General features: G+C 43.0%; 3 protein-coding genes across 3 annotated transcripts in view; 1 reads left to right on the forward strand and 2 right to left on the reverse strand.

Moving 5' to 3' along the window:
• The window catches only part of RBM22 (RNA binding motif protein 22), a 22,255-nt gene extending 17,801 nt beyond the window's left edge, over positions 1 to 4,454 (forward strand). Inside the window, exons 8-11 of the mRNA XM_001369287.4 lie at positions 522 to 686; positions 1,093 to 1,181; positions 1,408 to 1,539; positions 3,403 to 4,454. Coding sequence (XP_001369324.1) covers positions 522 to 686; positions 1,093 to 1,181; positions 1,408 to 1,539; positions 3,403 to 3,533 — 517 coding nt within the window. The 3' untranslated portion in view covers positions 3,534 to 4,454. The remainder of the gene's footprint in view (positions 1 to 521; positions 687 to 1,092; positions 1,182 to 1,407; positions 1,540 to 3,402) is intronic.
• MYOZ3 (myozenin 3) lies at positions 3,840 to 16,382 on the reverse strand. Its single transcript, XM_007473871.2, has 7 exons — positions 15,232 to 16,382; positions 12,807 to 12,866; positions 12,025 to 12,179; positions 10,767 to 10,838; positions 10,506 to 10,641; positions 8,996 to 9,170; positions 3,840 to 6,544 (listed from the first exon to the last, which is right to left on the reverse strand). The coding sequence occupies exons 2-7, from the start codon at positions 12,835 to 12,837 to the stop codon at positions 6,373 to 6,375; spliced, it is 741 nt and encodes a 246-aa protein (XP_007473933.1). The 5' UTR covers positions 12,838 to 12,866; positions 15,232 to 16,382; the 3' UTR covers positions 3,840 to 6,372.
• Positions 16,383 to 17,186: 804 nt separating this feature from the next.
• The window catches only part of SYNPO (synaptopodin), a 54,693-nt gene continuing 46,001 nt past the window's right edge, over positions 17,187 to 25,878 (reverse strand). The window contains exon 3 of the mRNA XM_016427819.2: positions 17,187 to 25,181. Coding sequence (XP_016283305.1) covers positions 24,408 to 25,181 — 774 coding nt within the window. The 3' untranslated portion in view covers positions 17,187 to 24,407. The remainder of the gene's footprint in view (positions 25,182 to 25,878) is intronic.

The raw sequence follows: 25,878 nt of genomic DNA on the forward strand, positions 1-25,878 counted from the left end.
CAATACACTCCTGCCCCATATACTCATTGGAATAACATCAAGGGTGATATAGAAGGACAGGAGGTCACAGAAGCAAAAGGTCTATAGAAAACAAAATAGACAGAAAACTGCATGTAGAGCTCTGGTAGAAGAAATTAGGTTGATATCCGGTACCTGTAGTGGTAATAGTGGAAAAGGTGAGCTCTTGTCTCAGAAGTTTGCCTGGAGGGGAAGAAGAACATTTGCCCTACTCTGTTGAGTTAGCTTATTAATTTTGGATATAAGCAAACCAAAAAAACTCTCTCTCTCTCTCTCTCTCTCTCTCTCTCTCTCTCTCTCTCTCTCTCTCTCTCTCTCTCTTTCTCTCTCTCTCTCAAAGGTATGGGAGAAAAATTTCTCAGTGGTCAGCAGTTTGTTGATCTTTCTATGGCAGTGAAAGAGTTCATCTGTTTTTGGTCTTTTGGGGATATACATAATTTGTGTAGTTGCTACGTATTTAAGTTGAGGTGAACTCAGATTTTTCCATTATTCTTTACATATAGAAATCATTTTTACCAATTTGGTGAGATCCGAACGATAACAGTTGTACAGAGGCAACAGTGTGCTTTCATCCAGTTTGCCACAAGGCAAGCTGCAGAGATGGCTGCTGAGAAGTCCTTTAACAAATTGATTGTAAATGGACGAAGGCTTAATGTGAAATGGGGAAGGTAAGATTTGTGTTTGTGCTTGTCTTTTAGTGGGTTTTTTGAGGCATGGTGGTAGATATATACAAGCCTGGAATGTCTACCAATATTCCAGAATAACATTAAACTTTTTTGAATATTAGTGGATTTGGGGATATCCTAGAGCAGTGATGATGAAACTTAGAAGGGTGGGTGATGAGAGGGAGAAAGGAGCAGCCCACCCTCATGTCCCTCTGGCTTTCTAGTAATGAACTCTGTGCTGAGGCAATGGTGCATATGCCCACAGAGAGGACTCTTTAAGTGTCCCCCCCCTCTGGCTCATGTGCCATAGGTTTGCCACCATGTTCCTAGAAAGTGGGTAGTAGGCGGTGTCTTTGAGTCATCTTTCTTGGTGTTATGATGATTTTGATTTTGTTGTTGTGTGTTTTAGATCACAGGCAGCCAGAGGAAAAGAAAAGGAAAAAGAAGGAACCACAGACTCTGGAATTAAGCTGGAGCCTGTTCCAGGACTTCCTGGAGGTAAGAATAATGTTTCCATGCAGTTACTTGTTTGAACATTAATAACAACCAACTTTTTATTCTGAACAGTAAATAAAATTAATTTCCCCTATGATAGGTAGCAACTCCTAGAGTTTCCATTAGCAAAGAATAGTTATAATGAGAGGAAACAGTAGTTACATACTCCATCTTTGGCTTTCCTGCATTGAATATTATTGTATCTAATTTATATTATTCTCTTCTGTAGCTCTTCCTCCTCCTCCAGCAGCTGAAGAAGAAGCCTCTGCCAATTATTTTAATCTCCCTCCCAGTGGTCCTCCAGCAGTGGTGAATATTGCCCTGCCCCCACCTCCTGGAATTGCACCTCCACCCCCACCAGGTAAGACCTTCTATCAGCCTCTTAAAAGACAAAGGACTTCTTTTTTTCCCCTAATAACCCTTACCTTCCATCTTAGAATCAATACTGTGTATACTGATTCCAAGGCAGAAGGGCAGTAAGAGCTAGGCCATGGGTCACACAACTAGGAAATGCCTGAGGCCAGATTTGAACCTAGGACCTCCCATCTCTAGGCCTGGCTCTCAATCCACTGAGCCACCCAGCTGCCCCCCAAGGGATTTCTTGTAGCCCTGGTATGCCTCTAATGGTCTGCCTAAGACTATCATCAGTTTCTTTCTCTATAAGATAATTGGACCAATTGAGCTCTAAGCTCTTTCCAGTTCTAACTTTATAGTATTTTAGAATTCTTTAATGGCTATTCCCCATATGATCAAACATAAGGCCCTCTCTTTGGACTTTAAAGCCCTTCCCAACTAGGCCCCATCCTACCTTTCCCACACTGCAGTGCAACCAAGGTAGATATGATGTCCCATCTCCTGCCTCTGTCCCTTTGCACTGACTCTCCCCCTCTCCTTCAGTGCCATTCCCGGTCTGAAGCTTTTCCTCATCCTTCTAGCTTCTAGGGCTTTGCCCTTTCCCTACTTATCTCCCCCAAAATGACCTTTTATTCTACATAGATACATATTTTCTTTCCCCAATAGACAGTAAGCTCTTTGAAGGCAAAGACTCTTTTATTTTGCTTTTGTATCCCACTTCACATAGAGTTGGCGCTTGTTGAATGCTTGTTAATTGATTACTAGGAACCCAGTCTCCTGATTGTCAGTCTGTTTATTACTAGTTTTGTTTCAAAACACAGCATTACACATAGAAAGAATATCATCAATTGGCTAATCTCTATTATTTTATAAATCACAAGCTACAATACTCTATCCAGAAGACTAGCCTTCTAAAACTAAATTCCCTTCTCTCTTCTCTTAATAAATATCTGTTTATATGCGTGGCACAGAACCTGGTGCTTTGGGGATGCCATTATGTTTGCAGTTTAGTGGGTGAGATAGGATTGAAATACTGAAAAATAACAGAGGGTAGAATATGCAAGTACTTGAAGAGAGAGATGAAGAAAGAGATTGCTTCTTCAGTGTGATAGATGTAATTGACATCTTGACAAGGAAGATACAGAAATTTCTCATCACAGAATATTATTGGGTCCCTTCTAGTCCTCTTGTTTCCCTACTTCCCCAATATCCACACACTGCAGTGGTGTACTACATTCCTTGGGTTTATTTTATAGAACCCTGCAAAGTTAATCTTGACCTGCTGATATTTTTTATTTTCTTCCTTTGCCTTCAGCTTTCCTCTCATATCATCATTCCAGCTAGTCATTTTGCCATAATGTGTATGTCTACACTAATTTACTTATGGTTCTATATAAAAGTCTACTAACATCCTGTAATGTTCTGCTTTAGTAGACCTTAGGAAGAGGATCTCCCCTTGGCAATGGCTCCAGAAAATTTCTTATATGTATTTGATCTTATTCCAATCTGCCATTCAAGACTCCAACTAGTGAAAGAGGCTTATGTCAATTTCTAATATGCCAGCCCTGAATTCTAGTCAAACTTTGCCTGTCAAACTATTCCTGGTGTCTACCTCCTGCTCAGGAAGCCTTGAACTCCTGATCATACACATGATGACTAGCCCTGAAGAAATCTTAGAAGGAGAAAGGCTTAGGGAGAAAAAGTAATTGGATAGACATCTTTAATTCTGGAGACTGGCTTTGAAGTCAGAGTTATGTTAGATTTAGTTTGGTTTATATATTGCTAATTTAGACTGAGAGAGAAATGAAAATTATGAAAGGTTGTCACGAGAACTGAAAAATCTGACACATCTCTTCCTTCCCATCTGTAGGTTTTGGACCACACATGTTCCACCCAATGGGACCACCTCCTCCCTTCATGCGAGCTCCAGGCCCCATCCACTATCCTTCCCAGGATCCCCAGAGGATGGGGGCTCATGCAGGAAAGCACAGCAGTCCCTAACATCCTGCACAGTGGTTGGGCTCTGAGTCAGAAAGGCGCTTTAGAAATGTAATAAATAAATCTTGAAGTAAATATTTTTTTTTCTTTGTAAGTTTCCATGGTAGCATTTAACATGCTAAGATATGGGCAAAAAAGAGAACCGGAGCCACGTTCCTGAGTCCAGGGCAAGTGGAGGAGCCCTGTTAAACTGGTCACTAGTGTAACCATGTCCTTTTGTTCTTAACCATACAGGGAAAAGAGGGTCAGAGTGAGTTTGGAGCTTCTGGGAACCTTTAGGAGAGTCATAATTCTAATTGTATATATTTCTTTGTGTGTTTTGGTTTGACAGACTTTGACCTGGGTTGGAAATAAATATTCAACAATGTTTTTAAATAATTCTTTTGCTAGTACCAGTCATTAGGGAGAGTCATTAAGTATGATTTCCCCATTACCCAAAGTCAAACTTTGAAAAGTGAATACCCCTAGATACTTTCTTTCCTCCCTTATCCTCCTCTTGCTAAAGGAACTCTGCCAACAAAACAAAACAAACTTCTATTCAGTCTTAAGAAAGCTCGTACTTAGACCCTACCCTCCAGAGTGACCAATCTCTTCACAAAACTGTGGGGCCTGCATTGCAAACTCATACCTCCTCTCATGAGGTAGATGTTAATAACCTTTCTAACTGTGAAATGGGAAAACTTATTTTGTTTGTATGGGTGAGCTGTGACTTATGGAAGGATCTTTGTTTAACTTGCACCTTCTTGCGTTTCTATCTAATTTTCTGCTGCTGCATAGGAGGCTGTTTATTACTTTGCTCTTTATAGAAATATTGCTTGGATGTAAACTGAATTGTAGACAAGTGAAAAAGGTAAAGGAAATGAAATCTGTTCTAAATTTTAGAATTTTTTAAAAAAGCAATTAAAATGGGCCAATTTTTCCAAACGTTGTCATGAGCATACTTCTAGCTTTCCGTAGCATTTTCTTCCACCTCTGGTGGCTGGTGTCTTTGGATTAATGGAAGTGACCCTAAAATTACCCATTTCTGAAGTGAAATAGTGTAACCTTTTGCATTTATATAGCACTTTCTTACTTTTCAAGGCACCTTCAACTCTGCTCGGATTTTATCCTCATGAAACACCACTATAAGGAAGGTAAGGAAGGGATTCTTTTCCCCATTTTTAAGGTAAAACTTAGGATATCCCAAAATGTGACAGTTTATAAAGCCTGCTTGCTAATATTAGCTTCCTCTTAGTCTGAACAGAATTTATAGTTGAGTTTAAAAGTGGGTTTTTTAAAAGGAAAGCACCATGGACTTTTTTCTCTCCAGAGCCTTTGGTTAAAAAGCTCAGTTGAGTGTCAGGTGTGTTGCATGGGTGGTTTTGTTTCATTAATTGAGGTTTGCATTAACATCTAATTTTTACTGAATTTACTGAATATCAGTATCTGACAAAGGTATATTCTTAAGTAATTAGTAGATCTAAAATCTCTCAAGTATTATTTCTTTAAAGTGATAAAGATTTTAGTTTGGATAGTATATTGGATTTTTTTCTGATGAGACTGTTTTTGGTAGCCTGGAAGTAGAGAAGAAACTCAGAGCTCAATTCAGATTCTTCCTTTTGAAAGTTTGAGGCTCCTGGGAGCAGCTGGGTAGCCCAGTGGATTGAGAGCCATGCCTAGAGATGGGAGGTCTTGGGTTCAAATCTGGCCTCAGAGCCTTCCTAGCTGTGTGACCCTGGGCAAGTCACTTAACCCCCATTACTTAGCCTTACCACTCTTCTGCCTTGGAACCAATACGCAGTATTGATTCCAAGATGTAAGGTAAGGATTTAACAAAAAAAAAAAAGAAAGTTAGAGGCTCTGTAGGTCAGAGAGAGTCAGTAGGACTTGTCCACTCCCATTAAATTGTGAACTGCCCCAACCAACCAAAAGGCAGCACACTCAGTTGCACAAAACCAAATTGGTGTTTCATGCCCCTTTTCTAGTTATAACACTCAAGTCAGACTTAAGAACCAAGTTCTAGCTACTTGGTGTCTCAGTTTCACTGTGGATGAACTTTTATGTTCTATCACTTCTAGGATAGCTCAATATCAGCAAAGGTTACACATGAGCCGTTCTCCCTTTTTCCCCCCAACATGTCACATGTGTTTTAATAGTTGGTCTCTACCTCATGGTAAAAACCTTTGCCTTTTTAAATGCAGAGCTAAGCAAAAAGTTTCCTGAGCCTTTGCAGCAAAATACAACAGAGGCACAGAAGCACTCACAGGAATGAACTTCCCTTCCTATTTTCTCTTTGCAAGTAGACTCTGGAAACCACTCTCCCATTGAACCACAAATAGTGCTTCTTGCTAGAGAGAGAAGGAGGTGAAGTTCACCTAGCAGATATGACCATTAAAGAAGTTGATACATCAGCGAGAGATTTCCTTTGTCCCTTGGGCTTATATCATATCAATCACCCATAGTCATCTCACAACATACGTATAGAAGAATTTTTGATAGCTGCTTTGCCATAAGAATAACATCTTTTTTGGTCAGTGTGCTAGTTTTTAAAAACAGCAGTGAGTCAAGGCTTAGGTATTACAAGGTCAGAGAGTGGGCTGTTATTGAATAGCCTTTTTATTTAGATTTCTTTCTCTCATTTTCCTAGTTTGCCAAGGCCCATAAGAACTTCAATTTGAGAACAAGGTGGGACCCAGGGTATGCCTATCCTCACATCAGAGGTAGATTAGGATTTCACTTATTCAGAATTCAGAATGTGACCAATGGCAGAACTACTGACATGTGTAACCAATGTTAGTGCAATATCTCTGTGCCTAGCAGGCTAATGAAGCAAAGCCATGGGAATATAGTAATTAAGATCAAGTTACAGTTCCTCAGACTCCAGAAGGGACCGTACCCAGCCTTGGGCTACTCGGTTGAAACTGGGTCTGTAGCTGAGGAGTTCCAGGCCACTTATGGGTTCTTTTGGAATGAAGGGTATATCCATTTTGGGGAATGTCTCAGAGATGAGGGGTCCTCCAAACGGCACTGGCGTCCTAGGAAAACAGAACAATATGGTCCAATTCTTGTAACTCATCCATCATCGATATGGTTTATGGAGGGGAAGGAGAGGAAGTTTTTTCTGGTAATAGAGATGGATTTTACCAAGACAAATGAAGTCTGTGACTATAATCCTAGCCCTGCCACTGACTCATGTGACTTTAGACAAATCACTTTCCTTCTCTGAGATTGAACAGCCCCATCTGCAAAATGAAGGAATTAGATTTCCATGATCTCTGAGGGCCTTTCATCTTCAATGTGCTTTCCAGCTCTAACATTCTTTGTCCTGTATACAAAGGTCCCTTTCATATATGACATTTTTTTACTCCAGAGTTTTATGATGTGCAAAGCTCGCTATCCAGATTATCACAGTGCTCTCTTAACTGGTGGTTAAAATAACTGGCAGATGAAGCGTTGGTGTTTCTGGAATGAACTTAGGAGGGATGGAAAAGAAGCCTTTCCTGCTTCACATTGCTTCCTCTTGGACAAAAATAAACAGAAAGCCTGGAGACGAGAAATGTACTGCTTGTGCAATCTTTTTTCTCCCACTGTTTTTTGTGCAGGTAGGAAAATGTCCTAATTAGAAACAAAAAAAAATTTGACTGGTGAGTCTACAAATAGCTAGTTTTGGGTTGCTTACTTTTTCCAAGCTCCATGTTACTGCTTGAAGAGAAATTCTCACCTGGGATTGAGAGCTGAAAACAAATATGCTGAAAAGAAATCCTAGCTTAGAAAAGGAGAGTACACCCTGGTCTGTTTTTTTATTTTAAACAGAGCAATAGGATAGTTAGCAATAGGATAGCTATCCTATTGCTGTATTTGTCATTCCTCAGCAGTAAGCTTAAGGACTACCATCATAAGCACTGGGAGTTAGGTCTGAGTATTGAATATCGGTTTAGAGTTTTAAATAGAAAAGTGAGACAGAACAGTGAAGGGCAGCACTTGGCAGAATAGGTGTTTTAATGTTTGTGGAGGTGAGAGTGACATCTTGTTAGTGTTAGAGAATCCATCTTGCCCATCTTTCATCCCCCAAAGTTGCACAGGTGAACACCACACCATTATGTCAACTTGGGCTTGATCATAGTATAACATTATCCCAGCTAGGGAAATGAAGGAGGGAAAAGAAGAGTTAAAGCATTTGTACTTTCGTGTTCGAAAGGGAATCAAATTAAAACCCGGAGAGTTATATTTCTGGCCCCTTTTTCTTCAAACTAGCTTATCCTTCTGGGACTTCAGGAAGTAAAATACTTGGTATATACACCATCCACAGGTGCATTCTTCAAGATCTATGGTTTAAACAATCCTGCATTGATCTCTGGAAAGCTAACGGTGGCCCAGTGGATAGAGCATCAGGCCTAGTCAGGAGATCCTGGGTTCAACTCCAGCCTCAAACACTTAGCTGTGTAGGCAAGACACTTTACCCTCATTGGCTAGCCCTTACCACTTTTGTGCCTTGGAACTAATATATAGTATTGATTCTGAGTTGGTAGGTAAGGGTTTAAAAAAAAAAAAAAAGAATATTGCTCTCCTTTATGTATAAGCTTTGTTCTTAGTGCTTTGGAAGTGATTGTTGAGTAAGATATGGGGGCCCTGATTATTAGCAGAGATAAGACATGAGCACAAATCAGGACAGATGAGATAAGAGTCTTAAGAGCAGTGCCAAAAAGAGAACATCTCAGTCTGGGGGAATTTGGGGATCTTATTTCATCATAAGTTTTAGCATTGGAATCCTTAAAAACTCTTTAGGCCATCACCTCATTTCACTTCATAGAGGAAGGAACCTTGAAAGATGGGCAGAATTTCAATAAGCATAGTTACGAAGGAGAGTGAAACAAGGAAGGGAACCGTGAGCAAAGGCAAGAAAACTGTGGACAAGAAGGATTCTAGTGAATGAATGAAACATGTATTAAGTGATTCCTATATGCAAAGAGCTGTACTAAATATTGGGGATAGAAATAGAAAAGTAAGCCAAGATTTGTTCTCAAGATGCTGACATTTTAAGGAAACGGGCAGGAAGACAACATACATGGAAGGTTTCAGTTACAGATACAAAAGTCCCCCAATTTGTAGAAGATGACAGCAAAGTTTTTTGTTTTTTTTTTTAGTTTGGCTAATATATAGGATAAAGAACCATGATAATAGGGTGGAAAGAAATATACTGGAATTTAGAGCTGGAAAGAACATTTTTAGATCTAGTTCAACTTCCTGATAATATCAGAGCTGGAAAACCTCAGACTGGAGCTATAATTGAGGTCTAAGCTAAGGCTATGGCCGAGTCAATCTGTGACCAGCTTAGGGAATTATTCTGTGGCTCTATTCTGGGCTCTGGCTGGAGATAGCAAATGAAATAACCAAGAAATAGGGCCATTCGATCCTGCCCTCATTAGGTATGCATCCTGACTTCTTCCAAACTACTTGGTTGCAGACACATCCCCTAGTGATCTTACTTGTTGAAGCTCCTGTAGTCTGAGGGCCTGGGTGTCAGGTTTAGCTGCTCCCTGTGATAGTCCTTGTATCCATTCTTATAGCCAATGAACTCTTGCCATGGGGACCGATAACCTTTGGGAATCGCTGTGTGGTTGAACTTCTCTGGTGGGATGCCTGTCAGGGGCTTGGAATAGCCTGTCAGGGGCAATGGCAGACAATTGTGAGAGGTTAGCTTGAAGATAAGGAAGAGACAGGAAGGAAAGGCCCCTCATATCTCTTTCCTCCCCTTGCCCCAGGAGATGCTGTCACCAACTAGCTCTATGTTCTCTGGCAAGTTGCTTTCCTTCCCTAGCCCTGTTTCCTCATCTTTCAAATGGAGATAATTGTTCCAGAATTGGCTTCCTTGTCTGATGATTCAAATGTCCCAGGAGGAGATGATTACTGTGACATATGAAGAGTTTTGTATAAGAACCTCTAATACAAGAGGTTTTATAATTCACATGTACTCTTTTCACTGACAAATCACAAACTCCATGTTAGTAGGTAACTGTGGCCAAAAAAATCATTCATCTCTGGTAACGAGCCTTTGTGTACCTACTTTGTTAGGACTTGCCAGAGCCTGGGCTCTGCTAGCACACCCTTTGAAAGACTTGGGTCCTCTCCACAAGACAGTGAAGCACTGGACAGCTTTCATATAGCTCTGTATAAATGCCAGAGATTGACGTTCAATGCAAATGCACCCATGTCTACCTAATGCCTCGATAGAGTTCTTAGGATATTCTAGTGGAGATTGTTAAGTCCCTCCCTCCAGTAGTTCCACTTAGTTTTGTTCTCCTCATTTTACAGAGAGGAAGTGAAGCCCAGACAGAACAAGTGATTAGCCCGAGGCCTCTCATCAGGGAAGTGGCAGGATTTGAGCCCACAGCCTGTCTCAGAGGCCCGATGCCAGGGGCCAGAGGAACAGTGAGTCACATAATGGGAAGATCCCAGGCTTAAGAGAAATGGTAGAAAGGCTAAATCCCAACCCAGGGGAAGTTCCAGAAGCAGAATTAATCACACGGTTGAAAGGAAACTAAAATTGTAGCTCAGCCCCCTGCCCCTTTTAGGGATTCTTTTCAACATCCATGCACAGCCTTTCCTTGAACACATCCGGAGAGAGAAAGTTTATGAGGTGGCCCTTTCTACATTTCCTCTGAGTTCCCCAAAACTCCTATCCCATGCCCTCTGGGAGAGATGGTCCAAGCCTTCCTCATTGTGGAAGTAGTATTGGTAGGCAGAGGATATAGATACAGATGTAGATATAGATCCTGCAAAGAAAGCCCACTGCCTTACTTCTACTGAATAGAATGCCTTCTCCCCTGTATCTACCCCACTCTACCAAAAAAAAAAATATATTTTTTTTAATCAAGTTTACCCTAGCACCTCCCTTAGCTCCAGAGTAAAGATTCTCTGGCAGTTTCAAGCACCTTCCCTTCATAATTCTCCAAATGTCACACTCCCTCCAATCTCCCAGAGAAGTTGCTAACTCACCCGAGGCCAGGGCACTGGGGCTGGGGGCCCTTCCTTGGGGTAGTTCCTGATTGCTGATCTCAGGCCCAAGAGGTGGGGTAGGAAAGATTTGGATCTCCGTCCTGTAGTTCTCCTTCCCATTTGGGTCACTGGCAGTCTGGGCACAGGACAGGACCCCTGAGGGAGCTGATCAGGATCCCTCTCCTCCCACTCCCACCCCCAGAGGATAACCTGGTTTCCCAGAGCTTGCAGTGCTTTCCTCCAGGGATAAGCTCCACTCACAGCCTGCCCTTCTGGTAGTCCTGCTGACGACGAGGTTCCCAAATCATGCCCTCTATACTCTGCTCCTGAACTCTGGCAGAAAGAGATAGTGTGATTGAGGAAAGTGCTCCTGACTCTTTTTGCAGCATCCTGTCTTCTCTCCTAGCTCAAGCTCCCCAAGAAAAGGCATTAGATCCAAGTTTTTTTCCTGCCTTCTTTCTTTGCTTCCCTTCTGCCCCACACAATGACTATCCCTATGTGGGGGTCACTGGGTTGTCATTTTGGAAACCCTCTAGTTCATCTACTTGCCTTCAGGGAGGTCTGCCCCATCTTATCTGAACATAGCTTACCAATGAAGAACTTATACAAGTGCACTTGTCCTTTGCCAATCATAGGATCATAGATTTTTAGCTGGAAGATGTCAACTAATCCAACCCCTTCATTTTATAAAAGAGGAAACTGAGTCAAGAGGGGAATTCAAGGTCATACAGATAACGAATAACTAGATCATGATTTGATCTCAGGTGTTCTGACTACAAATCAAGTATTCTTCCCACTCTTCCACACTGCTTCCTCTGTCTCCCCCACTTCTAGCAATGGTGGAGCTGACCAGAGTTGTAAGAGATTATGCCAAGGGCATCCAAACTAATAAATGCCATAAAGCCAGAAAGACTTTGAGTGCAGACCCAGCAACCAGTGTCTCATCTGAGGACCAACCCAACTAAATGGCAAGTAGGATTCCCAGAGGGTTGGTCACAAGATGATCAGAAGACCATCTACTTGGGCGGCTAAGTGACTTAGTGGATTGAGAGCCACACCTAGAGATAGGCATTGCTAAATTCAAATCTGACCTCAGACACTTCTGGCTTTGTGACCCCAGGAAAGTCACTTAACCCCCATTGCCTAGCCCTTACCACTCTTCTCCCTTGGAACCAATATACAGTATTGATTCTAAGGTAAAAGGTAAGGATTTAACAAAATTAAAAAATAAAATTTGGTAGCCATTTAAATTTTACAAAGGGCTTTACTCATAATGGCACTGTGAAGGTTAGGTGATCCCAAAGACTATTCTTTCCATTCTACAGATATTGAAAGACCCCAGTAAACTACCCAAAACTACCCAATTAATAAGTGGCAGAGCCAGAATTTTAACCTAGTCTCCTGGCTCTAAATCTACTGTAATGAAAATCTGAGTTCAATACCCTTTCCAGGCTGGGGTCTAGGAAACTCCTGACATAAAGGGTGCAAACAGAAGAGAGGCCAGTGAAATCATACTCACCTGCGTCTGCTTGGCTGCATACTCAAAGGTGAACCTCTGCACTCTCTTCTGCCTCTTTTGGAACAGGAGAGAGCCCCTGTTAGAACGGAGGGACAACTCCTCCACCATGAGGTCCTGAGGAATGCTCACCTTCTTGCCCAGGTCCAGAGAAGGGGCTGTTAGAAGAAGGCCAAAAACTGCTATCTTTTGTTTACCATAGTGAGACTGGCCTACTGTCTTGTTATCTCCAACAGTATGGATGTCCCAACTGTATTTTGTTACTTGTTACTGCTTGTGACCAAGTTCACTGATCTGAGAGAAATTAGGCAAGAGAAAGGACTCAGGCTGAGACTAGGTCTGTCTATGGTCAGGGTTAGGACTCACTCTGAGTCTTGGGGTCAGAGCTATTTCCTTAGAGTTATATTCTGTACGTCAAAAGTGCTTCCCCAGTAGAGATGAAACCTATAGCCTTTCATCTGACACCAGAATAAAAGCAAGGAAACTCTTTACCCTTAGGAAGCCTGTACTGGAGGGCTGACTCGGGTCCTCTAAAAAAAAGGGAAAGGTTTCTAGTGACAGGGAACATGTTATGGAGATATTCAAGGTAGTTCCTAGAATGGAAAGAGATGTCTTATAGTCTTATAGTGACTTCAGCCCCATTTTAAGGAGAACTCAAATTCAGGTCTAAGGGTTACTGATGCAGGAACCTGTAGGGCACCACAGGATAAAATAGGTCAGTAAAGTTGTTCCAAGATTTAGTCCTAGAACATCATTCTGGGATAATTTTGCCTTCCTCACCTTACCTGCTCCCATGAAATCCTGTACTGTGGCCATTGTTAGCAACTTCTGCTCCTTGAAGGCTTCTGAAGAAAATGCAATGGGCAAGGGTCAGGAATTTGGAGAGAATAGCTCAGCTTTGCTGTCCCTGCTGCCTCCACCACTTGCTTTCCACCCTCTTCTGGCTTTGATCTCCTTAAGAATTTCCCATACTTAAGCCCAATCCTGTCCTCAATGAACTCCCCCCAGACAGAATATATCAAGGCACACTTTACACATAATTGGCATTTAACAAATATTTGTGGGATTAATCAAATGAAGCTTATATCTAAAGACTAGTGAATTGTCCAGAGTTCCTAACCCCAATAGCTGAGACTAAACTATTTTCTAACACTAAAATTCTTGCTTAGGCTCAGGGCTTGCCTGGATCTTCATCAGTGGTGTTCCTAATATGTCCTTCCACTGGGAAAAGAGCATTTTATTCTAGGTTGAAGATAGAGTGCCTGGTGGGATGCCACCGAGTGAAGAAAGTAGTGGGTTTGGAGGATGAAGTAAGTATCCAGGTAAATTATTCTTTTTCAACATGTAGGGGAAAGCTATTATTATTCTTATTATGTTCTAATGGAAAGAACACTGGACTTGGAGTCAAGACTTGCCTTCAAGTTTTGGCCACTTCCAACCTCTATGGTAATGGCCAAATCACTTCATTACTGAACCTCAATTTCTTTATCTTTGAAATGGGGATAAAATTGGTACCATCTCATTCCTCTGAGTGGAAGAAAGAATGACAATAATAATAGTAACTGAATTTTGTCTAGCACTTTAAAATTTGCATTGCCCTTCACATACTTTTAAAGGAAAAAAAAAACTTAGGGTCAGAGGGACTAAGTAACTTGCCTCTGGGTTCTAGTTCTGAATTAGTGAATCAAAAAGGTACCATTTGAACTCGTATCTTCCTGTTTGCTACACCTTACTGTTTAGCTATTGATTACTAGGACTAGATGGAGTGATCATGCCCAAAGCCTTCACTGCCTAGGAGACTTGCCTGACTGAATGAAAGTGTGATAGCCTCTGTAAGGTGAAGGAATGAGTTCCATCCATAATGATCACCAAGGACATTCTGGAATCCAGGAAATCATGACTGGCAGGGGGTCTTAAGCTACATAGGAGTTTGCACCCAACTTGGAATCTATTTTAATATAAACTCAATTACTTGGAACTCTAGTCTTGGCTGTTTTTCACTACTACTCTTCTCCCTTGAGAATAAACCCTATAAAATGCACATTTTGGTCTGGGATGTGTTGAGATATAGCAAACAGAGAGGACAGGCAAGGACCCATAAACCTAGGCCAGGGATAGGTAGTAGAAGCAAAAGAATGAATAATCAGAGATTAATTTGGAAGGTCCCTGAACTCAGGGAGCCAACTAGGCTAACAGACCAGGAGATTTAGAGGCTCATTTTCTTGAGCCAGAAGTTATAGGTTAGGGAGGTTTAGAATAGATAAAAAGGGAATCTCTGGGTCAATTCCAAGAGGATACAGGTCTTCAGAATATCAGCACCATGGGACAATCCCTCATGTGCCCTATGGGCCTTTACCTAGCTGTTCAAAACAACAAAATTTGAGCTGACAGTCATTGGTCCTGTGGCCTGAGCCTCCTGAGATGGAGGCAGAGAGACGTCCAAGGTCTGGGCAGTGAGGAGGGAAGAAGTGACCCAGAGGGGCCTCTCACCTGCCAACCCCTTGCAGAGATGTCAGGACTAGCCCAGGTTATGATCCAGGAACTCAGGATACATAAACTGTCCAGCTTGTGCCTAGAGACACTAGACCAGTGGTGAGACCCAAAACCTTCCCCATCTCCAAGTTTTCTGGTTACCAAAGGAAGCAGAGTTCTGGACTGTTAAAAGTAAATTTAATATCCCTCATTCTATAGTTTGTCATCCCTGTCTTCATTCTAGTCTCTTCCTCTTCATCTTGTTCCTCTTCTCTTCTCCTGCCTCCTTCAGCTGTTCCAGTATCAAAGAACCTTCCAGTTGCCTCATACAGCTTGACTGCTCAATAAAAGCTGATGGTAGTGGGTGATGTTTCCCATCCCACTGAAGGAGAAAAACGAGGCCATCACTTTCTCCCAGTTGCCCCTCCTAGACCCAGGCTCCTTCCCTGCTCTGGCCCTCATTTTTCCCCATCTCTCAGTCTTAGTCCTACATTCTATTTCCCAAAGCATACAACCCCAAACAACCTCATTTTCTCCCACATCTCACAATTCTTTCTATTTTCAGGGAGCCCAAGTCTCATTTAAGCCAGGAATTCAGTTAATAGCTCTTTCTATCATCTAAGCCAGGGGCAAAATCCACACTCATGCCCTATCATCTTTTTCCCAGCTTTAAAGTAAGAGTAAAGGTTTTAAATATAGAACTGTCTCTCCCATCCTCAGCCCTGAAGTCTCTGGTACCTGATTGTGTAGATCGTGTCTGGCGAGAGAGTCTTCAGGGGCTAGAAGGAACAATGATGGTCCCCTAGTTCGGCTTCAAAAGTATAACCAGGTCCTAGGCGGTAGTCCTTGACTTTGTGTGTTCCTCTGCCGGCTCAAGGGTTCAGCTGACTCTGAGCAGTTATGTTTGCATATGTCACAGTCTTATTTCGGGCTGCGACATGAGCAGGAGCCAGATGCTAAAAGTATTAGGAAGGCGTTGAGGGAGACAGGTGGCCTATCTGTACAGGCGGGCCCCTGAGAGCTGTCAGGAACATGGTCACATCACAGTTCTACAGGCTCTCAGGATGATGAGAACCACATACAAGGAAGCTTATGTCTTTTACAGAGCAAGGATAAAGACACTCCCTAGGTAGACTTTTTGGTGCTAGACAAGAAATATTGAAAAAGGTGAATTGTAGGTTGAGAATGTGTCTGGGAGTCCTTGTCACTGTCTAGAGAGAGAAGGTATATATGTCTTAATGCTTTTATGCATTATCTAGACAAAAATGAAGTTGTCAGAGGCCTGGATCATGAGAGCTGAGAGGGGCCTTAGAGATCATCTTGTCTAATCGTTTTGGTTTTACAGGTAAGGAAATGGGGCCAGAGAGAGGAAGGACCAGCCAAGGTAATGGTTGCTACCTCCGCCTTGCGACCAGTGACACAGCCATATCAAGGGTTTTTTTCTGTGAGCAAATCTGATGAATCCACAGGTAGTACTTACTTTGTTTGCCTTAGGATGGAGAATGATAACTGGAAAAGTAAGAATCCTTAATGAATAGGACACTCACCCCCCTCCAAATTTGGATTCAAAGAACCCAGGTTCAATCAAGGTTTGGGCTCCCACGGGGTTACCTTAGGCAAGTTATTTAATATATCAGGCCTCAGTTTCTTAATGTTTTTAAGCCTCCTTCCAGCCTCCATGATCAAATATATTCACCTCATTCCATTTCATTCAGATTCCTCATCACTTAATGCCAATCAACAAAATAATCATCCTGTGTTGCAAACAGATTCATTGTTACTTCTGTCCTGTCTTAGTTGATCATTTGAGTAACCAACAGACTTTTTTAGATGCCTTATCACCCCTGGGGAAACTTAAGAAAATTTAATTCCTTAAACAATAGAGCTGATATCCAGACTCTGGACCCTTAATGACCCCCACAAAGCATGCAAGCACCCCTCTGAGTAAAGGCTGGTCTGAGCCAACCCAGGGCTCTTCTCTGGCCCACTGCTGCCTTAACTATATATGCACATATTTCAGACAATGTATAGATGTCAACAAACATCTAGGAGTGGGCTATCTTTTATGGCTATTTAAGATGAGAGTGTAAAGCTGTGTGGTAAGATTACCTCAGGATGGCCACTGAGTGTACTTCTAAAACATTGAAAAATGGTTTTGATTATCTGCTGTTTGAAATTATCCATGGCTCCCATCACCCTGTATCACCAAGCATGGCCTGTGCATGCAGATGTATATGCTTCTGCCCCAGTTAGGTAGGTTGGCCCATGTGATCAAACCCTATTCTGGGTAACAGGAGATCTGGCATAAAAGATTTGTACCTGAGCCTTAGGTCTTGTGGGTCTGGGTCTGAATCCTAAGCCACCAATTTCTCCTTCCAAAATTAGCTACTTCTCATGTCCCCAAACAAACAAGGCCAAAAAGAGAGTCCTTCTCACTTCTCACTGCCACTTCCAGACTCTTTCTGTCACCATCACCCAACAAAACTCTCTTCCAAGTTAATACCATAGAAAATTGTCTCTGCCCAGATCCTTGTTGCTGTCACCTATTAACCTCCAGGTTCTCTCCCCTTCCTCAGTGACTTCAGACCCTGTCTAGTATTCTGGCAGGGCTCTTCATTTCAGCCCCTTTTTTTCATCCCTGACAACTCCAGTATTCACAGGGCTTGGCCTTCCAGTTCATCAGTCTCCTCAGCTCAAGTCCAACAAACATTTATTAAGTGAACTTTGTGGGTAAAGGCTAGATTTAAAAGAAAAATAAGTCTCAGCTCTCAAGAAGCTTACATTCCATTCTACTGGTGGCCTACAATATACAAACAAATAAGTAAATACAAAGTATATACAAAAATAATTTCAAAGCTGGAAAGATCTACATGAACTGATGCAAAGAGAAATAAGCAGAACCAGGAGACATTGTACACAGTAACAGCAATACTGTACGATGATCAACCGACAACTTGGCAACCCTCAGCAATGCAATGATCTGGGACAATTCAGAAGGGCTTAGGCTGGGGAATGCTAATCACCTCCATAGAAGAACTGTTGGAGTCAGATGTAGATCAAAGCATATCATCTTCCACACTAGTTTATTTATGGTTTTATTTGGGGGGGGGTCTGGTTTTATATCGGTATTCTCTTACAACAATGACCAATATGGAAGTATGTTTCGCACAATAATACATTTTTATAATCCAGATCAAATTACTTAACATCTCTGAGAGAGGGAAGGTAACGGAGGGAGGGAGTCAATATGGATCATATAATTTCAGAAAACATATGTGGAAATTTGTTATTGCATGTCATGTAATTTCAGGACAAACACTAATAACTGGGCAATTAGGAGAGTTCTTATGTAGGAGATGGCACCTGTACCATCCCTAGATTTACAAGGTAGAAATGATGAAGTTCATTCTTCCAGACATAAGGGACCATGTGAACAAAGCTTGGAATTGGAGAGATGGCCTATGTTGGGGAGACAACAGCTAGCATGCCAGGTTGAGCTCAAGAAGAGAAGTAAAATGAAATAATACCAGGTGTGGGAATCAGATTGTGGAGGTCTTTAAATGCAGGCTAAGAATTTTATTCTTGCAGAAATAAGGAGCCATTGAAAATTTGTAAGTGGAGGAATGACATGATTAGGTCTGGACTTCCCATAACCTCTCTGTCTACCATCATCACTTAAATGGTTGTTCCCCTTAGACCTCAACATTCCCTAAAATTGTACACCCCAAGGGTCTTAAATACTGAAATTCTGTTTCTGCTCATACACAATTTCCTATCCTTCTGCCTCTCCATAAATTTTGTGTTTCTCAGTTCCTCCTTCCAATCCATCACCCTTGTTCTGTACTTATTTGACACCTTTCACAGTCTAAGGTACTAACCTCCCCCTTTGAATCCTTTAGCCATTAGCTTTCATGCCCTCCTAATTGTCAATTCTGGGTCACCACCATATACATATTCCAAAGCTACTGAAGAAGTCATTAAATTACACAGATGAGTGGATTACAAACTCATGCTATCTAACCTTTCCAGTACATATTGATCTTTTTATTCATCTCTGACTGACTGATAACTCTCTATCTTAGTGGCTGTTCCAAATCTCTTCTTCCCTCAGTTCCTCAACCTCACTACAACTCACTTTCCACTCCTCCATATCTCAAAACCTCTCTTTGTCTTTACCTACACCTTCCTACTTTTCTCCCATCTCAGAATAAAGTGACCCTTCTTGCTAAGACTAACCCCAAGTACACATATTTATGCCCTTGATCCCATCCTCTTCAGGAGTGTGCTGAGAGCTCCCTCTTCTCCTCTTTTATCTCATATTACTTGTATACCATTCCCCAGTATCTTCTTCACCCTCACCTCACATGAAGAGGTGGCCCTTTTTTTCAAGGCAAACCTCTAGATATGCACAAGTGATTCCATTCCATCCCATGTCTCCCCCAGTCTCAAAACCCTCACTTGATCTGTCCATCTCTGCTAGCTATATCTCTATCTCTATATATCTCTACTCGATTTCATGGCTAAACTTGAAAGGGCTGCCTCCAAAAAATAACTCCATTTCCTTTCTTCCTACTCTCTTAATTCTGCAGTCTGACTTTTGGCCTTATTCAACTGAAGCTGCTCTCTAAAGTTGCCAATGATCTAATTGCCAAATCTGATGAACTTTTCTCAGTCCTCATCCTTGATCTGTCAGAAGCTTTGATGCTGTCAATCACCCTCTTCTTGATACTCTGCTCTCCAGGTTTTCATGATACTCACCTCTGCTGGTTCTCTCCTACTCTTCAGTTTGTTTCTCTTGCTGCATCTTCAACAAGTTCCACACAATAACCAGGGGTGTTCTCCAAGGCATGGCCCTGGGACCTCCTGTCTTTTGCCCCTATACTATTTCATTTGGTGAGCTGATCAGCTCCCATAGATTCAGTTCTCCCTTGGCAGATGATTCTCAGGTCTGATTATCCAGCTCTAATCTCTCTCCTGATCTCTAACTTTGAATCTCCAACTTCCTATTGGACATCTCCAACCAAAAGTCTCACAGATATCTCAAACTCCATATGTCCAAACCTTCTTTCTCCCCACCCCATCCCCCAATGGTTCCTCTCTTCCTAACTTGCCTATTACTGTCAAGCTCACCATCATCTTCTGTTACCCAGACTCACAACATATCCTGTCCTCCTTACTCTCTCATTCCCCCTTATCCAATCTGTTGCTAAGTCCTGTCATTCTACCTTTAAACTTTTATAATACTTGAAGTTAGATATCATGTTCTGTCTAAGTCTTCTGGAGGTTAAATGTCACCATTTTCATTTTTAATTAATTTGCCATAAGTTTAATATTGAACATAATACAACTAGTCTTAATAAAAAATATAACTTCTCAGACATTTTAAATATCCATCTTTTCTCCTGACTGTTTTTGGTGTGTACTGTTTTTCAGGTCCTTTTTTCAATTTTCATCATTTCATAAAAATATTTTCTTTTTTTATATTCCTCATATTATATTATAGGATTCCATTGCACAAATGTATCACCATTTATTTAGCCGTGTTCCCATTATAGATTTTTTCATTGCTTCCATTTTTAATAACATAATGCTATTATGAAAATAATTTAATAGAAAGCTTTTGTCATTGTTATTGATAACACTTACAAAAAGAAGGTATGATTATTTTTTAACTTTTATAGTATACTGCCAGATTGCCTTCCAAAAACATCCTACAATTTTGCAATTCTACCAGCAATGAATGAGTGTACTGTTTCTCCACTACCCTGCTTCATTTTATTATTTTTGCCAATTTGATGTTTGTGAAATGGTACTTCAAATGGTACTTTAATTGGCAATTTTACTACTAGTGTGAATGAGCATTACATGGCTATTTACTGTTGTCTTCCTCTTTTGAAAAGTGTTATTATACAAAATTTTTATTTAAGGTCATCAAATACATCTAGTTTGCAATAGTCCTTCCATTTGATAAATAGAAAAAAAAGTCTTCTAATCATCACATTTAAGGTAAATACATTCTGTTTTCTCCCTTCTTAAAATTTTTTTAATGTGTAAATCTGTTATCCAGCCAGAATTTACTAAAATATATATGTTTATAAGATGTGAGATTAAGTACATTTCCATCCAAATTTCCACCAGTTTTCCCAATTAGATTTGTTAAATAATGAATCTTTTATCTGTTTTTTGTTTTCAATAGTTTCTCAAACAATATCCTTCTGTATGCATTTGGTTGGATGTCTGATGTATCTCTTCTATTTCTCTGATCTTTTTTTCTTATTTTTCCTCATACCAGATAGCCTTAATAATAACTACTTTGTAATGTGTCACCTTTTATTAGAGATTATTTTTATGACCTTTTACTACTTTCTAAACCTTCCCCAATAACTGAATTCCTAAGTCAAATCACCAAGCCTGTTAACCTTCCTGGTTCCTGAATTTAGTTGGTTTCCTGGGTTCAGAAATTTGCCACACTTTGTTCTTAACTACCTTGCCCATTCCGTGGTCACAATTAGGAATGCTGCCCTCTTGCATAAGCTTCTTCTTTCTCCTCTGACTTTTCCCTCCATCTCTACATACTTGAAGATCATAAGAGTGGATTTTCCAGTGTTTATTTACAAGGGGAAAGAATATACACACTTAAAAATAGCATGAAAATAAGAGACATATGAAAGAAAACTACCTAGTCCTAGACTAGGTTGCCCTTAAACTTATTAAGCTATTCTATATAGCTCTAGTTCCAGAGTCCCATTTTGGCTATTGCCCCACTTCAGCTCAAGAGCCCTCCAGATTGGTTCTCCTGTGGTCCCAAAAGAACTGACCTCTTTAAGCCTTAGAAAACCTTCACACTGAAGCTAAGACAGAGGCCATCCTGGTTGACATCCCATCTCCTATGAATCTGGACCAGGGAAGGGGATGCATGAAACCAAGGCCAGGAAGTTACAAAAGCTTCTGTCAGCTTTCCTTCCTCCTTGTCAGATTGGTAAAAGGCAAGATAACCCTTGATAGGAGAATCTTGTGGGGCCTTGATGTGAGATAGCATGCCGGTATCTCAGGGAAACCTAAATTCCCATAATCTAGCATTCCCTAAATTCCTAGAATCTAGCAGGCCCCAGATCCCAGCATTCCAACCATTCCTAGAGTCTGCATGATGTCCAGTGATACCTAGCAAGTCATCCTACTTCTGAGCCTGGATTTGCCAATAAATAGCTGGTCCTAGGATTTTAGTCTCAGGGAAGTGACTCCAACTCCTCCCTAGGAGTTAAAGTCCTCACTCTCTAGATCTTTTGCTAGAGAGCCTGGAACCATAATAGATTTACATGACTGGTTTGGGGTGCACCATTGATGCTCAAATCCTCCACCCAGGCCCAATCTCCCCCTTTTTTATTGACATTAAATGCAAGCCAAAATAAAAACCTCTAGTGGCAATTCCTTGCCTTCAGAACTCCATACACATAGCATTTTAAGCAAGGAGAAATTGAAATGTCTTTTTTTTGAAAAGGGCTTTTTTGAAAGCCCTTATTTTACAGATGAGGAAACAGACCTAGAGAAGTCATAGGGTTTACCCCTGGGTTCCATGGTTAATGGCAGAACTGAGACCAAAACCCATAGCTCTTCATTCTGCATAGAGGGCTTTTTTATAATTCACCAAAATGAAATGTTAGGGTCAGGTTAGGGGCACCCTTGATTCTACTTCTGGTGCTAATGGGTTTGTGCTCTCCCAGTAAGGACAGGGCCCATCTTTTTCCATACCTTCGGTCACATTAGAGATGGTCAAAAAGACAACCTAATACAATACCTCCTTCAGATCCCACAGGACAGGCCTATCTGACCTGGAACTAAGCCTAATGGAATTTTAGTTCTTCCACTAGCCCTCCTGGACCCTGGGAAGCTAGAAAAAGCATAGATGGAAAGATGAGTTTTCCAAATGTAGTTCATTACACAGGAAATTTCTGACATGATGTGGGTATTTATTTATCGAGGGGATGAGGATAAGATGTGACAAACCCAAGAGATGGGCAGCCTCACAATGAGAAAGGGGTCAGAGGCCTGAGGTGGATGAGGAGAATCACTGTTGGGAAAGTAGATTGAAGAGAACCAGAGAAAAGAGTCTTATTTTCATTGTCTTTCACCTCTTTGGAGGAACTTGATCTCAGCCTAGAATCAAAGATGCAGCCAGCCCATCTTCCTTCAGAGTCTTAGTGGAGGAGGTCTCTCAATTATCCCATCCCAAGAGATAAGCCCAAGGAGTCTATGCACTGGGTAAGAATGTGACTCTCCAGCCTAAAGACTAGAAAAGCCTAGTATATCAACTATGCCCCTTCATGCCTCCTGTTACCTATCCCTTCTGAGGTGTCCTGGCTTCAGGGACCTAATATGCCTAGGGATTTCCAAAGCCTCCCCATTCCTGTTTCTTCTGGAGGCTTTTGGAGACTAGTTTCCCCACATGCTGGGTAGCCTCTAGGCAAGATGTTCCTGGTGCACCCACACACATCTTCATCAGTCCTGGCCTTCAGCCACATCCCTGACCTTCCTGAATGAGCCCTGTGTTCCCAGCCTCCATCAAAGACCAAGAGAACCCTGCAGTAGCCAGACTATACCCCCAGGAGGGGCCATGGGCCTGGGTTTTCAAACCAACTGCTTCCTACTCTTCTAGTAGGGCTCAGGGCCATAACTCTGGCACAGGGCTCTGGATTTGAGGGGCATTTGGCCCAGTGGGGATGAGAGAAACACAGCTGAAGTTCCTGGGGCCAGATCTCCAGACAGGCAATCCCCAGGTGAATGCAGCTCCCCAAAGAGCAGGAAGAGGCAGATTCCACCTCAGGGGGGCAGAGTTCCCACAAAGGGCAGGAGACAGGAGTTTAAAGAAGGTAGAATGACACCTAGGAGAGAGATGATCCAAAGTAGAAGGGAAGAGCACTTCTACTTATCCCTAGTCCCTCCCCACAGGACTGCCAATACATCCTGATCTAATGTGAAACCCTAGTCTGTCCCTTTTACCTCCTCTTTGCCCAAGGAGATCTGCATCCTGGCAAAACACTGGGGAGACCCTTTGCCCAGTTAAGACCTTCCTCTTTCTCCCAGGGTGGGATAGTAGGATGAGGTATTCAAGGGAAGGGAAAGAAACATCAGGGGGGAATGCCCTAGGGACATTCCCTGGTTTTTTCCAATGATCTTCTACTGTCCTACTTTTGTTATAAATCGCAATGCTGGAAGGGGAATGATTTTCTTATGCTGAACCTCTCATTCTGGAGGCCCCACAGCATCTGGAATAGACACACGGGTCTCCTGAACCCACCAATCAGTGCACAGCGCAGGACCACCACTCCTCTCCGTCTGAGTTTTCTTCTTCCCAATTCTCCCTCGCTCGTCTGCCCTAACTCCAGGGCTGGTGGGGCAGTTTGGCACCTAAAGGACTAGCAGAGACTAAGCTGCCTTTAAAGGTCACTGTGGTAAAAATAGAGGATGGGGTCATGGAGGGGATGGAAAACGCTTGACACCAGCCAAGCTGCCTGGAATCAGTGTCAGAAGCAGAGCCTGGCAGGGAGGGGCAGGCCCCATTCAGAGGCGGCTCGGCTCTCTGCTCCTGAGCTGTCTCCTGCTCTTCACACCTGTCTGGTCCCGGAGCGAGCAGGATGCTGGGGCGTGGAATTGGTTTGGGGGGACTGGCCAGGGCCTAACCGCTCCACTAGGTGGCAGGAGTGGTGGGAAAGAAACGGGAAAGTTTGGTTCACCATGGGTGCTCAGTATTCCCCTCTCCAAAGGGGAGATTGGAAAAGTAGAGAATGCTCGCACGTCAGCTGGCCAGAGCCGTCTTCAGCCCCCCCCCCCCGGCCCCCGCCTAGGTATCCCTGTGCCCCAAAACCTCGCCCCCACCACCAGGCAGTGCCTCTCCCCACCCCCAACCCCACTGCATCTTAGGATGTACAGGAGGTCTCCGAGGGGAGGCTGCCTCTCTTGAGCCGCAGGCTGCCCCCATTCCAGCCTCGGGGGCAGATGTTGTAGCCGCGGATACCAGGGGACTTGACTCCTGAGTCCTCCGAGTCGACGGACACATCAGAGTCTGTGGGTGAGCGACTGGTGTAGGGCTTGGCCGGTGAGCGAGCGGGCAGGCTAGGTGAAGGCAGGGGGCTCCTGAAGCCTAAGGGTCTGCTGCTGCCTGGGTTCCTGGGGCTGGAGCAAGAGCTGATGGCTGCCAGGAAGGGCCGGGGGCTGTCCCCAAAGGGCGCCTGGGCCACAGTCAGGGGGCTCTTTAAGATGGGGGAGAAGGTGCCACCCGGCTGGGAGGAAAGGCGGTGGCCATCTCCCAGGGGGCTTTTTAGGGGAGGGCATGGGCTGCCCAGCCCTCTGGGGCTGGCAGGAGGTAGGGCCTGGGTGGCTGAGAAGGGCCTCAGCCATTCTGCCCCTGGAGACTTGGGGGAAGAAGAGCTCTTGCGGCGGGCAGCATTGATGATGTTCCTGGCAACCAGGGCCTGAAGCTGGCGGCTGTTGCCCTTGGGTTCGGCCTGCATTGGGGACAAGGAGCGCTCACTCCAGGAGGGGGACATGGGTGGGGGGGGTGGGGGACTGCTCGCAGTGACCATCTGGCAGGACTCGGAAGGGCCACGGCCCACCCAGCCATCCAGGCTGCTGGCAGGCCTCGGTGAACTGGGGGCCTCAGAAGGGGAGGTGGGGCGACATTCCCGTCTTTCCTGGGGAGAAAGCAAAGGGAGCAGAGGCCGGTGTTAGTGTTGTTCCTCTCCAGGCCCTGGGCCAGGGTTCTACTTTTCTAAGTTCCTCTCCGGGCACTGGGCAGTGGAATAAATTGATGCCTATTAAGTTTGCCATTCTTGTCTCTGGAGGTCTTCTCCCACCCCACCCCAACCAGGGGGTTTATCCTGCAGCCCAACTGCAGAACCGTACAATGGTCAAGTTGGAAGGAACCTTATCACCTAATTCAACCCCTTCATTTCACAGATGGGTAAACTGAGGCCTAAAGAAGGAAAGATGACTTGCCCAAGGTCACCAAACAAATCTGTGATAGACCTAGGTCTGTGATTTCCAACCTGACGGACTCCACAAACGTATTCATCCCCAACACCCCATCTCTCTACCATCATAATCCCTCGTCTGTCCCAGTAGTGAAGGTGCTAGCAGAAGGAACACTGAATCTGGAGATTCTGACTATTTACTACCCTGTGTGACCCGGGCAAGTTGCTACAACACTGTGAACCTCAGGGTCCTCTTCTTTCTCAGATGACCACTAAGGTACTTCCAGCTCTAAACTCTATAGCCCTAGGCTCCTTTCTTTCAGGGTATCTGCACTGAGATCACTACAACTCTTCTGAGCAAAATATCAGGCTCCATAATGGGCCTGGCTCATTATCCCTCCTATCACAGCCCATGCAG

The sequence above is a fragment of the Monodelphis domestica genome, chromosome 1 (genome assembly GCF_027887165.1).
Source record: "Monodelphis domestica isolate mMonDom1 chromosome 1, mMonDom1.pri, whole genome shotgun sequence".
Taxonomy (NCBI): domain Eukaryota; kingdom Metazoa; phylum Chordata; class Mammalia; order Didelphimorphia; family Didelphidae; genus Monodelphis; species Monodelphis domestica.